Source organism: Pteropus alecto, unplaced genomic scaffold, assembly GCF_000325575.1.
Source record: "Pteropus alecto unplaced genomic scaffold, ASM32557v1 scaffold143, whole genome shotgun sequence".
Classification (NCBI taxonomy): Eukaryota; Metazoa; Chordata; class Mammalia; order Chiroptera; family Pteropodidae; genus Pteropus; species Pteropus alecto.
This window is the reverse complement of record NW_006434828.1, coordinates 4,013,424-4,023,899: the sequence shown is the minus strand read 5'-3', so window position 1 is coordinate 4,023,899 and position 10,476 is coordinate 4,013,424. Positions and strand designations below refer to the sequence as shown.

General features: G+C 63.8%; 1 protein-coding gene across 4 annotated transcripts in view; it reads right to left on the bottom strand.

Annotated features, from left to right (window-relative positions):
* Positions 1-9,118, bottom strand: part of CAPN10 (calpain 10) — a 26,594-nt gene extending 17,476 nt beyond the window's left edge. The window contains exons 1-10 of one of the 4 annotated variants that reach the window (XM_025045417.1): positions 8,650-9,002; positions 6,465-6,596; positions 5,140-5,336; positions 4,124-4,341; positions 2,907-3,179; positions 2,643-2,784; positions 1,773-1,939; positions 1,233-1,513; positions 416-618; positions 42-294 (exon numbers count right to left, since the gene is read on the bottom strand). In XM_025045417.1, the coding sequence (XP_024901185.1) occupies positions 42-294; positions 416-618; positions 1,233-1,513; positions 1,773-1,939; positions 2,643-2,784; positions 2,907-3,179; positions 4,124-4,341; positions 5,140-5,336; positions 6,465-6,596; positions 8,650-8,775 (1,992 nt within the window). In that variant the 5' untranslated portion in view covers positions 8,776-9,002. Of the gene's footprint in view, positions 1-41; positions 295-415; positions 619-1,232; positions 1,514-1,772; positions 1,940-2,642; positions 2,785-2,906; positions 3,180-4,123; positions 4,342-5,139; positions 5,337-6,464; positions 6,597-8,649 lie in introns of all 4 variants that reach the window. The other 3 variants (XM_006909906.3, XM_015587839.2, XM_025045418.1) reach the window with 3 other exon arrangements.
* Between the last annotated feature and the right edge of the window lie 1,358 nt (positions 9,119-10,476).

Sequence of the window (10,476 nt, the reverse complement as noted above, 5' to 3'; positions counted from 1 at the left end):
CAGCACCCAAGCCCAGCCCCCTGGCAGATGGAGCGTCTTGCCTGGAAGACATGGAAGCCGATGGGGTGGCACTCGCTGTCGGGACAGTGCTGCTGCAGAGTGATGCGGACACAGTGGGGGCCGCTGCCCTCGGGGACCGAGAGCGGGAAGCAGGGGTTGGTGGCGTAGGAGGCGAAGTTCCGGCTGCCCCCGGCTGTCTGGCCAGCCCGCCAGCAGCCCCGCAGCTGCACGGTCTCCCACTGTCCTGACAGGGCCTCCTCGGGGTCTGCGTTCTTGGCTGCCAGCCTGACGGCACTGCCAGGGGAGACAAGCACAGGGGCCAGCTGGCGGCAGGACTCGGGCCTGCCCCGGTCAAGGCAGAGACGCGGCCGGGAGGGACCCTCCCCATCCCGAGCCGGCCCTGCAGGGCCCTCACCTAAGGGACACTCTCCCGCTGGAGAAGACGCGGAGCAGGAACTGCCCGGGCACGTCCTTCAGGAAGGTGCTGGGCACGGCCAGGTAGTAGCCGGGGTCAAGCTCACAGCGAAGGTGGACCTCGCGATCATACGCGTGGCACACGGTGCCGGCCACCGGGGGCGAGGACAGGACTCTGGGCAGGCTGACCCGCCGCTTCTCCACCTGTGTGCGAACGTCACAGACCTGGCCCGGGCCACTGCAGCACTGGGCCTCCCCTCGGCCGAGGTAAAGCATGCAGGGGACCCCCCGCCTCTCGGCCGCCGAACATGCCCAGACCCCCGGGCTCTCGCTCAGCCCTGTCCCAGATGGGAGCCTGCAAACTGCCTTGCTCCTGGAAGGGACACACAAACATGACAGGGCTGTGCCCAAAAGTGCTGCTGGACAAAAGGCTGGCCTGCGACTCCTTCAACAGGAGAAAGGAACGCAACATGAGCCACGCCCACAAAGGGACAAGAAACTCTGGACCAAGCTGCCAGCCTCGGCAGGACACACAGGATGTGAGCAGTGGGTGGGCAGGTGGGCAGGCAGCATGGGCTGCCCCTGGAGATCAATCCAGACCTGTCCATCCCTGCAAGACGGGGAGACAGGCGTGGGGCGGGGGAAGTGGCTTCCCCAGGTCCCACGGGAGTGGCTGGCTCCTCAGCAGTGGTGCTCAGAGCCAGGCTCACGGGAAAGTGCCCCGCTAGCCGGTGCAGCTCGGATTAGCGCTGGGCTGAGGGAGCACCCACTGGCCTGTGGCTCCCGACCGTCCCGGGCGAGCAGCCCCGCGCACCCACCTTCCACAGGTGCAGGCCCACGGCCGGGCAGTCCTGGCCCAGGGCACTCGCCCACCTCCACGCGGCGCGGCTGGCCCCCAGGGGTGCCCGGGCCCGGCCAGCCCCATCGGTCGTGCGCGTCCTGGGCCTCTGCAGGACAGTGACATACACCTCGCTCGGCTCTGAGACCCGCAGCCAGAATTTGGGGTTGCTGGGGAAGCTGCTGTTGTTCCGGCAGCCTCCGGCCGACTGGCCCTTGACCCAGGCTCCAGGCAGCTCCTGGGTGTGGCACAGTACCTTCCCTGGGGGATGGGGGGACGGGACACACCACATCAGGTTCCCACACCTGCTCCCCACTGCCACCGCCACCAGCCCTCCAAGGGCCCGCCACCTCCCGCCACCTGGATGGGAGGAGACGGCCCCGCAGACACGGCCTGGGCAACGGGCTGTATCGAGAGCCCTGCAGGGGCATGCGGGCCCCGCCCTGGCTGACCCCCGAAGGCAGAGCCCCTCCGAGGGACTGCAATGCAACCGCACGGGGACCGCCCTGAGAACAGTTACCTGAGTAGAGGCTCTGCAGGTGGCCGGCCTCCGTGACCGGGTAGCCGATGGTGACCTCATCAAACTCCTGGAGGAACTCCTGCTCGTCCACCCAGAACTCCCCATCCTGGAGCTGGGACAGCAGCTCGGAGCTGGCCGCCGCATCCACCCGGCTCCACCCTTCGCCCCTGCAAGTGACCTCGTGTCAGGCCTCCCGCCCGAGAGCAGACAGCGCTGACTGCGGAGCCGGCAGGAGAGGACGCGGGGGGACTGAGGGCGTCCTGAGAGCCCATGTCCCTGCCAGCCCCTTGAGGGCCCAGCTCCACAGCCCCACGCTCGCATCTGCTCTGGGCCGCACCTCCCACGGGGCAGTCCTCGCACCTCCCCAGGGGCTCCTGCTTCTGGAGGCCCGACGCGGGGCCCGGCCGAGCGGAAGGGTCAGCGAGAGGTGAGGGAAGGGCGTCTCCCCATCGCCTCGGTGAGCTGCTCAGCCGAGTGTGGGGTGTGCTCGCTACCCGGCCGGGTGAGGGGACTGTCCCAGCACCCTTCCAGCAGGACGCGGCAGTGGCCCAGGCGTCACATAGGTCCCTGTCGCCCACAGCCTGGTTGGGCATATGCCACTCCCTGGGCACCCTCAAAGCAGCACCCCGGAGCCTAGGGTTCCTCGGGCCCAGTACCAAGCACTACGCCACCTCCTGAGGCCATCTGGGGCCGAGCACGGAACACATGGCCCACAAGCAGGGGTCAAGTGGACCTCGCTGGAGACCGACTGAGCACTGTCATGACCATTGAAATAACCATGGCACAAGCCGCGGGTACCGGGGCCCAGGACCCCCACTGTCGTGACAGCTCCACCCTCCCCTGGGGACAGCGGTGCCGCCGGGCACTCACCCCTCCGTCCAGGGCCCCCGCCAGCACCGCCGGCCCCAGGGGTTCTGAACGCGCAGCAGCAGGATGCTCTCGCCAGCCCGGCCCCGGAGCTCCCGCAGGTCCGAGACGATGAAGGCGTGAAACTCCCCCAACTCCCTGGCACCTGGGCGGGGAATGGCTCGGTCACGGGTGGACGCACAGCCACACAGGCACCTGGGTCCCCAGACAGACCACCAGGCTCCTGTCCTGACCGCCGGACTCCGGCCAGACCAGTTGGCAACTCACTCGCTTCTCTGGGCCTCGGTCCCCACCTGGCTGGATGAGGGACACTGGCCATCACACACGGGGCCATTTCTCGAGCGTGCTGCCACCGACACTGCCGTCGACGGCCTGCGACAGCCAAGGAACGAGGGCAAACTCCTCTCGGCAAGGCCAGCTGCGGGGGCAGGGGACAGCCAGGCAGCACGAGCACTGGAGGCCCAGGGGGATGACTCCACCGGCCCAGAGACTGGGGACAGACGCATGCGTGTGGGGGAGCCAGACGGGATGGCACCCTGTCTGGGGAGGAGGGGCGGTGATCCAGAGTGGAAATGAGAAACTCCTGGAACGTTTTTAAGTGCTTTATTCAGAATGGCACTGTAGCTTCCACTCTGGATGTCCTGCCCGTGTCCCCAGCCTCCTGCCGCCTCAGTGGGCTCCAGGTTACCCGGCCCTGGAGGCAGTTGATGCTAAGCAGACCAGCCCCTTGCCCTCCGGAGGGGCTCCCCTCAGTCTCAACTGTGCTGGAGCCGCATCCCGGGGTCTGCCCGTGGGGACCCGCCCCGGGCCAGCCCTCACGCACAAGCCGGGCCACGTAGCTGTCAACACGGGTCATTTGTTCCAAAGTTCATAATCTCTGACCAAAATTCCACTATGGAAAGAACCCTAAACGTGAAACGTTTATGCAGAGAGACATTCACTGCGACATCACTTACGCCACCATAAAATCGGCACCCCTAAAACACCCAACGTCAAGGAAGCTACTGCTAATCCGCTAGTGCAATGACGCGCTGGCCAAGTTTACGTGACGACACAGAAAACTGTACGCCCAGCAGAAGGCAAAAAGTACATGCTCATGGAAAGAACTGAGAACGAATCGGAAGCGGTCCCGTCTGAGTGACTGTCCCTTCAGCGACCGTTCGCTCTGAGCACTGCGTTACCCAAACGGACACCCGCATGTCCACGCTGCCAGGCCGCCAGCCGGGCCAGAGACGGTGCCACCTCCCGCTTCCCAGACCATCTGCACAGCGGTCACCCGAAGGAGACTCCTGCCTGGCCCTGGTGCTAAGTCCTGGGCAAGGAAAAGGGACCCTCCCTCTGGGGAAGGGCGAGCAGCAGGAGGTCACACACCCAGGACACCGCTTGGACGGACCAGTGCCCTGCTCTCGCCTCGTCCTGATGGGCCATGGGTCAGCCTGCTGGTGAGAGGGAGCGTGTGCTGGCCTCAGCCGCCACCACCGTACCTGCTCTGGGGCTGAACACCGAGCAGCTGATGAGACAGCGCTCTTTGAGGCCGAGCAGCTGCCGACAGGTCCTGGCCTCCACGCCGCCGGGCCTGTCCTGTTGGCCACTGGTTCTCGCCACGTCCTTCAGGTTCCACCTTTCTGCCAGGCCACCGGTCAGGTCCACCAGGGCATCCGCCACCTGCCCTGCCCACAGATGTTCGTAGGAGCCGTGGACCCTGGGGAGGCAGCCATGGGGAGTGAGTCCCAGCACTGGGGCGTGGCTCCCTGCTTTCTGTTATCCCACAGCCTACGACACCCCAAATCCCCCTGACCCCCACTCCAATCTCTCCTCTTTGCTGCCTCCTCATCCTCCCTGCACCCAGGCGCAATTCACGCGCTGCCACGCGGTGTCCTGGCAATAGCCTGCCACCTCTGCCCGCGAGCAGAGCCGTCCTGCCCCTGTGTGGGCCCCGGCGTGAGGCGGCCCGGGGCAGAGGCTGTGAACAGCTTCCCCTCCGTCTGTCGGGACAAACCTCACACCCCAACGGTGGCCATCGGGTGGAGGGACCGTCACACTGACGTCGCCAGGAGGCCCTCCCCACTTCCTGTCAGCGAGGTGTCAGAGCATTCTAAGAGCACGGTCCTTCAATTCAGGGCCGGGTGAGGGTCTCGTCTCAGCCAGGGCCATGCCAAACAAGGACGGATTCCTCCGTGCCCGCCCCCCGCCCCCGCAACCTGCAGAGAGGCCGCTTGTCCCCGACAGTGGAAAATAAACAGACGGAAACATCTTTCTTGCGGGGGACTGAAGAAAGAGAAAAGACACACACCCTCTTTCTGGGGGTGACCTCCGCACGCCAACTGTGAAGTGGGGGCAGGGAAAGGGGGTGGATGGGGCAAGAGAAGACAACCACGGGCCGAGCCTCAGAGCTTCTGTCCCTGGACGGATCAGCCCCAGCCCGGGACCGGTCTCCAGACCCTTGGGACTGACAAGGGTGTCCCGCCCTGGCCTGGCCCCCCAGCCTCCGGCTGCGTACTTGGCGTAGACCTTCTCCAGTAACGGGAGCCAGAACACATCCTCTCTCTGGCACCGGGAGAAGCAGAGTCTCCCTGCAAGACAAGGCAGACGGTCATCTATGGTCACCTCCACCCAGCGTCCGAACTGCCAAACTCGACAAGTGAAGGAGCCGCAATACGTCGGGTCGAGCCAGCTCGCCTGTCCGGGAGCGATGACCTGCCGTGCAGAGGGAGAGGCGACAGACCGTGAGACACAAACATCACGCCACGCTGTCAAGGGCCTTAACCAGAGTGAGCACAGCGGAGCCGTCCCACACTGCCCTGCGGCTCCGCGAAGGGCTCGGCCTCGCTCCACACCTGGAGGTCACGCTCAAGGAAAACTGACCACGGGACAGAGCTCGCAGCCCTTCTCCAAAAGCTTAAAGTCAACCATTACGTCCTGCTGTCCCAAATGAGGACTTGGCCTGAGTCCAAAACAAATGTGATTTTTATGAGCACAAGAAACCCAATTCTCGACTGAGCTGGTGGCAAGTGGCAAGTCACCATAGGCACAGCAACTCCCCTGCAGAAGCCTGGAGCTCAGGACCCCTGCCAGCACCTGGTCACGTGTTCACCGCCAGGTCTGAGGTCCTGACCCAAGAGGCAGTGCGGGCTTTGCACCTACAAGACTTGTTTGGCCCTGGCTCTGGCCCTCACTGGCCGGGAAGACGATGACAATGGTCTAGTGTCCTCGTCTGTAAAGAAGGGTTAAAGCCAGTGAGGCCTATAAGAACGAACGTCAGTGACGTGAGCGCTTAGCATGGGGCCTGGGACGTGGGGGGCACGCTGAGCAAGAGCATCACTGCCCACGAACCTGCTGCACTCCCCTGGAACGCTTAGCGAGAGCCGCACGGGCCATCTACACCTGCTGCTCTGCCAAGCATCAGAAACAGTGGTGATCACCTCTAGCCATTTATACTCAAAACCCATAAACAGTCAACTAGCCAGGGAAACTCAGTGCGAACTGGGGCTTAGGCCCCTGCAGCCCACCTGTTCCCAGTCAGGCTGGCACGTCTGTCTTTTTACTCCAAACGTGCGGCCATGACTACACGAGAACCCAGAGCTCAGCAGACGGCAGAGCAGGGCAGAAAGCACCCCGCTGAGCCCCTGCAGGTGAGGCGACACTGCATCTGCGCCTCAGCGCCCCTGTGGCCTGAGAGCCAGGCTCGGTCCCATGGCCCACACTGAGCGGCCACAGCACAGCCCCACAGCACACAGGCGTCAGCTGCCCGGCCTCCTGCTTCCTTCCTGTGCACGGCAGACAGGAAGACGAGGGCAGAAGAGAAGCCCGCACTGTCGCAGACACCTGCTCCAGGAGGTGCCGGCTCTTCTGCAGGGCGGCACAGGCGCACAGGAACCAGCAGTCCCCCAGCAGCCCTTGCTTCACCCGCCCTTCTTGTGGGTTATCTGCAAACAGCCGGGGCGAGGCACAAATTTCCTGAAATAAAAAAAAAAAAAATCGTCTAGAGTTACATCATGCCTGATGGCTAGTTTTTAAAACGAAGAACACAGATCCAGGGAACGGGGCTGGGTGGGGCCTAACTGCAGAGGAGGGGGCTGGCTGCTTGTCGATGTTATCCGTCGGCCACCCCTGGTTTCACGTCACTCTGTCCAACTTAGATTGCAGGGTCCCTGTCTCTGTCCACCTTCCTAAATTGGCAAAACCCTCAAAGTGGGATGAACCCTACCATCCCCTACTTGAACAGTGAAATGTTTGTCTAGGAGACGGTCTCACTTTACATTCACGACGGCAAATCTCGCGAACCTCGGATGGGCCCTGCACGCTGCTGGAAGCCGACTGCTTCTCCAAAAGGCTCAGTTCCCGGCCGGGGCCACTCACAGGCGCCACTCGCCTCTCCCCGCCCTCCCTCCTCACGCCGGCCACGCCCCCTTGCCTCCTGCTTAGTCGGAAGCTACCGGGCCTGCACCCTCCTGCCTCAGGGCCTGGATTCCTCCTGCGACCCTTTCCCTCTCCCACCTCCGCAGGCAGAATCCGCCAGTGGGGCCGCGGGAGAACCTCCGTCTCCTCTGAGACACCGTCCGTCCCACAGCACTGCCTCCCCTCCCGGTTCCCCTTCACCAATGAACTCGTCCCCACTCTTGACACAGCCTCCTCCAGCTTCCGAGCCAGTCATGCCTCCAAACCGCCTTTATCAATGTCCCCTCTGCGTCGTCCGACTCGACGGGCACCCGTCTGTCCTCATCTCTCCCAGCACTCGGCAGCATCAGGACAGCAGTCCCTTGTGGCTGCCATGAGTCCTTTCACCTCGCCGCCTGCTGCTTCTCAAGTCTCCCTTCCAGGCACCGCCTGACCCCTGTTGGAATGCCAGGGCCCGTCCAGGCTCAGCTCCGAGTCCCCCTCCTCTCTACTCATACTTCCTCCTGACGTACTCTTCCACGGTTCCGGGCCCAGGTCGCAGACGGAGCCTCTGGCCCGCACCTGCCTGAGCTCCCACTATCATAGCCAGCGGCCTACTGACAGCTCCACTGCACACGTGAGGGCAAACCCCAGCCCGAGGTGTCCACCCCAGCTCTCCCCCACCCCCTTCCCCCTAGGTGCTCATTCCTGACCCGTCCCTATCCTCACCCTCTACCTCCAGGCGGTCGCTAAGGCTTATCGAAGCATTTCCGAATGTCCCACTGCTAACGGCTGTCACACCGCCAGAGCCCTTTCATCCTTCTGCAACGGCCACTCACTCTTGCCCCGACAACCCACTTCCCATCCAGCAGCAGGAGCAAGCTTCTTCAAACATGCACCCCCGAATCATTCCTCCAAAAACACCTCCAATGGCCTCCCATTGCACTTGAGATCCATTTTATACCCAAATTCCACTGGCGTGGCCTCTAAGGCTCCTCATGCTTTGGCCCTGACCTCCTCCCAGGCCAAACAGGTCCTCTCACTGCCACCCAAGGAGAGTGCCTCAGTCGCCAGAGCCGGCTGGCGGCCACACGCTCAGGGAAGGCAGGCTTGTTCCTGGGGCAGTCTCACTCAGCGGAGAAACCATTTCTAAACGCGTCACCCTGACACTAGGCCAGAGCACCCCTTTAAGTTGCCACCTTAAATGTTTACACCTGGAAATGCAGGTGCCTAAGTCCAAGAGAGGCTGTTGCAGAGCCCAGCGGCTCTGTTCCGTGGGCTCAGAGGAGCAGGGAGGTGCGCACCGCCCGCCGGCCGGAGACACCGCACAGGCAGCAGCAGAGCCATGCCCTTCAGAGCGGAAGAAGAGTGGGGCTCGGTTTGCGTCTGTTACCACGCCCCCTCTTCCTCGGTTCTCCGGAATAGAGCTCTCACAAGTGGGGGCCTGAACTCGGGCTCCAGCACGCCCCAGTGGGGTAGGGAGCCTGGAGGACCACAGCAGCAGACCCTGCGGGATACGGTGCCCAGACCCGGCTGACCCGGCCACCCCTCCAGCGGGCACAGCCTCCGCGCTCGCACCCCGATAGGAAACGACGTCTAGAGACCCAACCCGAGGCCCGACCCGCCGCCCTACCTGAGGCCGCCTCCAGGTGATGTCCTCCCGGAACTGGGCCAGCGGCGTGGAGAAGCTGGAGAAGAGAGAGGAGTCGGAGGCGGGGAAGGCGGCGTCCCGGAAGAGCTCCCTGGCCGGCGCCCGCATCTTGGGCGCCCCGAGCTCCCATGTGCAGCCCGAGCCCCGGCGCAGAGCGCAACCGAGAAGGAGTGCAGCTCCGGAAGGAGGGCGGGTCGTCCGGAGGGCGGGTCGGCTGCCTGCCCGACGCCCCCGGCTTCCACCCGGGTCTCTACCTCAGAGAGACCCGCGGCTGCGACTCAGCCCGGGCATCGCTCGCTCGGTCGCCCTGGTAACCTCAGGCTGCAGCCAACCAGGCGCGTCGCTAGGAGTCACATGACACAGCGGCCCAATCGCACTCGAGCGCTATGAAGTCCGCGCAGGATTCTCAGCCCTTCCGGGGGCGTGGCTCCCGAGCCCGACTCTCGCGAGGCCGCGCCGTCTTCCCGTCTGCATTTCTTCCGGGCCGACTGAGGTCCCGGCCGCGGTTCATGCCCGAGACGCTAGCGGGCGTTTTGCCCTTGGGCCGGTGCGGCTCGGGCCGGGGCGTCGGGACTGCTTAGACTCGCGGGCTCTGGGGGCTGAAGGGACCGGAAAGGCCTCCTCGGCCGAGGCGGGGCCATGGACCACAGGTCCCAGCATGCTACGCTGGCTCCCAGAATGCTCCTCTTCTTCCGGAGCGCGGGGCGGGTCCGCCTTTGTGGGAGGTGCCAGTGGGAGGAGACTAGCTTGAGAAGGCGAGATTTGAGTGGTCAGGAGCGGTTGTTGTGTTCTACTGTTGTTGTGGTTGTGTCCTAGGGTCCTGGGGAGTGAGACGGCCCGGCGGAGTGCCCTCTCGGGCCTGGGAGGCTGCCTCAGGGCAGCCTGGGATCAGACGAGTTGGGTCCTGAGCGGGGCAGGGTATGAGGCTGGCGTAGCCTTCCGGTCCCCAGGTGGCCAGGCTTTTGGTCCTGGTGGGCTGGGCAGGGACCTGGACGCGCGGCGATAGTCATGGCCGCTCAGTGCTGCGAGGAGGTGAGGACAGTGATTTCGGGACCACCTCAAGGATGCAGCCTTGCTGCAGGAACCTGTCCTACCCCATCCTCTTCTTGCCCTTGGAGGGGCAAGCTTATTCTTTGCCCGCTCCTCCAAGCTGCCTCACTATAGCTGAAGAGTGGTGTAAGGATCGGGTAGGGGAGGAGAAGGGGCCTACTAGTGACAGCTCTCTGTCACCTGTTGGGGCTTCTCAGATTTTGCATCTCCAGGCTGCTTTTTCCCAGTGCCCAGGTATGAAACGTGGTCAAATCAAAGCCCTTTTCCTACAGTTAGATCCAAAAGTTTCCTACTGCTGGACAGGAAACAACCTGGTCCAGGAGCCCCAGGTTCCTGAGACAGCTGCCGCTCCTCCCTGAGAGGCGGGGCAGGGCCTGCATGAGTAGCAGCTGCTAGTGGGGGCATGACATTGTCCTGCCTTGACCCCACTAGGCCTCAGCGCCCTGGTTTGGGGTTCTAGGGTACTCATCTCTGCTGAGGTTCTGGGAAAGGGGGTGACTAGACCGCCCAGCACGTGTCTGAGATGCTAGGACTTACTTCATTTCCATGCAGCACCCTGTGGTGCCGGCCTCCCAGATGTTCTGTTCCCTCCGCAGGCTGGAGGCCACCCTGCAGCTGAAAGGGATCAGGAAAGGACTGGACTCTGCCTCACCTGGGGAGTCCTGAAGGAGTCAGACAAATTTTTCCCTGCCCTGGGGTGCTGGGCAACGGGTCTGCCCCAGGTAGCAGGAGTGATTGGCAGCAGAGCTGGTCCCAGCC